The sequence below is a fragment of the Polypterus senegalus genome, chromosome 14, assembly GCF_016835505.1.
Source record: "Polypterus senegalus isolate Bchr_013 chromosome 14, ASM1683550v1, whole genome shotgun sequence".
In the NCBI taxonomy this organism is placed as follows: domain Eukaryota; kingdom Metazoa; phylum Chordata; class Cladistia; order Polypteriformes; family Polypteridae; genus Polypterus; species Polypterus senegalus.
This window is the reverse complement of record NC_053167.1, coordinates 64,207,814-64,213,813: the sequence shown is the minus strand read 5'-3', so window position 1 is coordinate 64,213,813 and position 6,000 is coordinate 64,207,814. Positions and strand designations below refer to the sequence as shown.

The window sequence follows — 6,000 nt, the reverse complement described above, 5'->3', positions numbered from 1 at the left end:
GGCACCTCATGGACCAGTGCTCTGTTCAAATTAAAAAAAAAAAAAAAGTGGAGACAGGGACTGAATGTTTGCAGTATTACTGGTAAAGGAAGAGTGTTATCCAATATATTGTGTATGCAAGAGACCAAATGGCAGGGGACTAAGGCCAGGTGTATGGTGCCGGGTTTAAATTATTCTACCATGGTGTGGATGGGAGGAGAAATGGCGTAAGGGTTATCCTGAAGGAGCCGTATGTCAAGAGTGTTTTGGAGGTGGAAAGAGTGTCAGACACAGTGATAATTATGAAGATGGGAATTGAAGGTATGAGGATGGATGTTATTACATACCCCCCACAAGTTGGGTGTGTAATAAATGAGAAAGAAGATTCCTGGAGTGAGTTGGATGAAGTGGTGGAGAGTGTACCCTAGGGGGACAGAGTTTTGATTGAAGTGGATTTCAGTTGACATGTTGGTGAAGGAAACCGAGAGGATGAGGAGGTGATGAGTAGGTATGGTGTCAATGAGAGAAATGCAGAAGGTCAGACAGTGGAAAGTGATAGTGGATTTTGCAAAAAGAATTTACCGGTACATAGCTGTGTTTAAATATGTAATTTAGAAGACAGGGGAATACAGGGTAATGTACAAGAGTGGAGGAATAAGCACACAGGTGGATTATATCCTAAGCAGGAGAGTCAGTCTGAAGGAGACTACAAATTGATGGCAGGGGAAAGCATAGTTTGGCAGCTTAGGATGGTGGTCTGTAGGGTGATGCTGTAGAGCAAGAAGAAGAAGAGTGAGGGCAGACCCAAGGATCAAATGGTAGAAATTGAAAAAGGAAGGCTGTAGGGTGTATTTCAGGAAGGGAGTCAGGCAGGCATTGGATGGCAGTGAAGAATTACCAGATAAATGGGCAATTACAGCAGAAGTGGTAAGGGGAATAGCTAGTATGGTGCTTGGTGTGACATCTGAATAGTGGAAGGAGGACAAGGAAACCTGGTGATGGAATGGGGATGTACAGGAGAATATACAGAGGAAGAGGTTGGTAAAGAACTATTGGTATAGTCAAAGAGATTAAGAATGTAGTAAAGAGATAAGGCATAAGGTGAATAAAGAGGTTGCGATAAGGAGTATGATGAATTGTATGAAAGCCTGGGCACAAAGAAGGGAGAAAAGGACCTTTACCGATTGGCTAGGCAGAGGGACCGAGCTGGGATAGATGAGCAGCAGGTTAGGGTATAAAGGATAATGATAGAAATGTAGTCTCAAGTGAGGATAATGTTTTGAACAGATGGAAAGATTACTTTGAGAGGTTGACGAATGAAGAGAAGAATAAGAGAGAAGTTTGGATGATATGGAGATTTTTCAAATAGAAAGTGCAACAGATTAACAAGGATGAAGAATGGGAAGGCTGTTTGTCCATATGACATTCCTGTGGATGCATGGAGGTGTTTAGGAGAGATGGCGGTTGGGTTTTTAACCAGATTGTATAATGCAATCTTGGAAAGTGAGAGAATGCCTGAAGAGTGAAGAAGCGTACTGGTAATGATTTTAGGATAATAAGGGGGATGTGCAAAGCTGTAGTAAATACAGAAGGATCAAGTTGATGAGTCACAGCATAAAGTTATGGGAAAGAATAGTGGAAGCTAGGTTAAGAAGGGAGGTGATGATTAACAAGCAGCAGTATGGTTTCATGCTGGAGAAAGAGCACAACAAATGCGATGCTTAATCTGAAGGTGTTGATGGAGAAGTATAGAGAAGGCCAGAAGGATTTGTATTATGATTTGTGGACTTGGAGAAAGCATATGACAGGGTGTCTAGAGATGAGTTGTGGTATTCTGTGAAGAAGTTGGGAGTGGCAGAGAAGTATGTAAGAGTGGTACAGGATATGTATGAGGGAAGTGTGACAGTAGTGAGGTCTGCAGTAGGAGTGACTGATGCGTTCATGTTCGAGGTGGGATTACACCTGGGATTGGCTTTGAGCCCTTTATTATTTGCAGTGGTGATAGACAGGTTGATAGACGAGATTAGACAGGAGTCCCTATGGACTGTGATGTTTGCAAATGAAATTGTGATCTGTAACGAGAGTAGGGAGCAAGTTGAAGAGACCCTGGAGAAGTGGAGATCAGCCCTAGAGATGAGGGTAATGAAGAGTAGTAGGACCAAGACAGAAAATGTGTATGAATGAGAGGGAGGTCGGAGGAATGGTTAGACTACAAGGAGTAGAGTTGGCAAAGGTGGATGAGTTTAAATACTTGGGATCAACAGTACAGAGTAATGGGGAGTGTGGAAGTGAGGTGAAGAAGAGAGGGGTGACAGGAATGATTTGTAACTGATGGGTACCAGCAAGATTGAAAGAGAAGGTCTACAAAATGGTAGTGAGACCAGCTATGTTCTATGGTTTGGAGACAGTGGCACTAACAAAAAGACAGTAGACTAAGCTAGAGGTGGCTGAGTTAAAGATGTTAAAATTTGCATTGGGTGTAACAAGAATGGACAGGATTAGAAATGAATACATTAGAGGGTCAACTCCGATTGGATTGTTTGGAGACAAAGCCATAAAGGCGAGAATGCGTTGATTTAAACGTGTGCAGCGGAGAGATACTGGGTATATTGGAAGAAGGATACTAGGTACAGTGGAACCTCGGTTTGTGAGCGTAATTCGTTCTGGAAACATGCTTGTAATCCAAAGCACTCGTATATCGAAGTGAATTTCCCCATAAGAAATAATGGAAACATGGATAATTTGTTTCATATATATATATATATATATATATATATATATACAAAATCTTCACTTTAACTAACAGAATCACAGCTATCTGTTGGCTTACTGGAATATTTTCTTTTTTTTTTTTGACTTTAACAAGAAAACCTATCCAATGACAGTTGCTTTTGCCTGAAGAGTCACTACACTTGGACACAAAATAAATAAAAAATGCTTTAGGCACTGTAAGATTTCTAAACTGTTTTTGGGATCCCTAACCGTCCACCACCCCCCCAAACGGGAGAACACGCGGAAGAGCGACCCGAAGCAAGCAACCACAGGCTCCCAGCGCTGTAGCAGTTTGCCATAAAGAGAATCACAAAAGATCGCGGTCAAGCTATAAGTGCCTGCCATCGATGGGTGGTGTAACATTATAAATGCAAGAGCACAGTATTACTTAACCATAACCTGGTCACGACCCTGTCTGATTGCTGTGTCTCTGTATAGGAGAGCGATAGATCCCGCTACAATAAATAACCTTGCTGTTCCTGTTTCCCACTGAATAAAGCTGGTTTTGCTAAAGTACTTAGACTCAGCCTCGTGTTTTTGGGTGCATGACAGGGACTCGCATGTTACAGAACACCCCACGTGACGATCGGCGGACAAAGAGTATACATACTGCTCGTATTGCAAGACCTCGCTTGTTTATCAAGTTAAAATTTATTAAAAATTTTAGCTCATCTAGCAAAACACTCGCAAACCAAGTTACTCACAATCCAAGGTTTCACTGTATAGAACTGCCAGGCAAGAGGGAAAGAGGAAGGCCTAAGATGGTTTTAGTCAGCAGTTTTAGTGATATTGTATAAAGCACTCTTGCAAATGATGAAAATGAGTCCAGCGTTTTCTTTGTAAAGGATTTATGTAAAGGCTTTCTGATTTGGTAATATACAACACACTTTTAAACAGAGAAGAATATAAGTGATAAATCTGTCTTACACAGAACCTGCAAATAGATAATTCAGTTAACGTTAGCTGCCATCACACTTAGACCATATGAGGATAAATTGGAAGAAATTGCTCTAAAATATGCATGAAGTTTAATTGAAACAATTATTAGAACACAGCATTCAGATGTTCCTTCTTTGTTTGCACTTTAGGGATATCTAAAATTCCTTAATAGCAGTTTTTCAAATTTCTCTTGTTATGGAGAAGTAAATTAAACTAATTCTGTGTCATTTTGTGATATTGCAAATAGAATGATTAATATTCTGCCAGTGAAATGTTAAAGTTGTTATTCATTGGCTTAGTCCTTGTATATTGTCAGTCATTTTTTACATTTTTTGTGTATATATTTGCAACATTTTTACTTCTGAAGCTAACAATACAGATTACTTGGGCTTTATAAGCAGTTTTGCATTTGCATACTACAAACTGTTTCCAATAAAAGATATTTGTTCTGCTGTTTTGTGTGTTGGCAGCTAAACTGTCTACGGAGCATGGCCCGCAAATACTCAGTACATTTAAAATTACTACCTATCGGCTTCTCAAAAAGAAAAGAAAACTCCACAATGTTTCACAAAAAGTAAGTATCAGTTGTTTGTGTTAAACTTAACAATTGCATTATTTTAATTTATGATTAGAGTAATAAATGTAATAGAAATTGCGTTTTTTAATTAAGCCAATGATTTAACCTTTAAGGTGTCTTGACATTCAATTAATTCTGCTGCTGCCTGTTAATGGTATTTTTCTACAGGATTTATTGTTGTAAGCAATGACAACTAATTCTAAAAAATATATATTTTTTAATGCACTCAAAGAAAATCAAAAGCATCACAATGAGAAAAACATTCAATCATCCTTTTATGACATTCAGTCAGTGATCAGCCTGTGTTCATTACAAGAGTACCTTACAGCTGCCTTTGTGCCTTTTGTATTTTTAAATACAGATAATATTATTTTTATCATTCTGTTATTAATATAGATAAAGATGTTTAGCTGACTACTAAAGGGGATGAAAGACTTTCTACACCATCTAGGAGTTTTTAAAAATTTTTGTGACGACTTGACATTCTTGTAGCACAAAGCTTATCTATCATTTACAATTATTTTTGATAGATATAAAGCTCTATCAGTTTGAGAGTTTATTATGACTAAATTATCAAATCAAGGGTATATGGCTTCTTTTTACCTGTTTTCCGTCATATTGCTCTTTGCTATATGTTTTGTTTTATACTGCATTAAAGCACTGCAATGTAGGCAAATATGGGAAAGGCTAATAGTTGGCTGTAAAAAGCAAAGTACAATTTCAGAAAAGTCTGGTGTAGTAATTAAATATTCCTTTTAATTTGTGTCGGTTCTTTCCTTTTTAAATATTGTACTTTCATAAATCACTAAATAACATCAAGTATGTAAAGCCTGCTAATTACTGTCTCTCTGATCATTAAAAAAAATCTGTTTTAAAGTATTTTACATTTGTTCAGTAATGTTTACATTTTAAACATCTACACTGTCTAAAGGCCCGAGTTTGAAAACCTTAAAACATATTTGTGTTTAGTAAAAAAGTATTAAAATTGAGAGTTTTAAAGAACAACCTGCATGTACTGAACCTTTCTTTAAATACTGTAATTGTAGAAACCCTTAAAGTTATTTGCTTTTTTTTTATTATTATAGTTATGTACAAATCTTTGGAAAATTAGGCATTTCTGTGTAGAGGTTTTGCAAGCAGTTATCATTCTTGTCATTGAAATTTTTGTATGTTCTTAGTTACTCCTATGATTTAGAAACAAAACTGAAATACATCAAGGATTTAATATGAGAATATTGGCAACAACCCCTTAACATCTGTGGAAATGATTGCCAGTATTGCACAAGTAAATTATATAACAGCTTAAACAGATGAGAATGTCATGCCAGTATAGTACGCCTGAAGAAAAAAAAAAATAATTTCAACAACTTAGAAATTACATTTGTTTCAGATCATTAAGCTTATATTGATTGTAATCTGAAAAATTTACCCCAAGCAAAAAATCAAAGGTTTGATGCTTTTAATTTATTTTAAAGCATTAGAACAATTTTGAAATTAATAGGCCATTCAGCCCAACAAGCTCTTCCATCATATTCACCTAGATTGTCTAAAGTGACATCTAGTTAAGAGTTGAAGGTCCCAAAAGACCTGGGGCCTCATGTATAAATGTTGCGAACGCACAGAAATGTTGCTTAAGAATGTTTCCGCATTCAAATCACGATGTATAAAACCTACACTTGGCGTAAAGCCACACACATTTCCACGGTACCTCATACCCTGTCGTACACAAGTTC

The 6,000-nt window shown here is 37.2% G+C and overlaps 1 protein-coding gene across 1 annotated transcript in view; it reads left to right on the top strand.

Moving 5' to 3' along the window:
- The first annotated feature begins 4,133 nt into the window (after positions 1-4,133).
- LOC120515020 (box C/D snoRNA protein 1-like) overlaps positions 4,134-6,000 on the top strand; it is a 51,272-nt gene continuing 49,405 nt past the window's right edge. Inside the window, exon 1 of the mRNA XM_039735711.1 lies at positions 4,134-4,264. Coding sequence (XP_039591645.1) covers positions 4,179-4,264 — 86 coding nt within the window. The 5' untranslated portion in view covers positions 4,134-4,178. The remainder of the gene's footprint in view (positions 4,265-6,000) is intronic.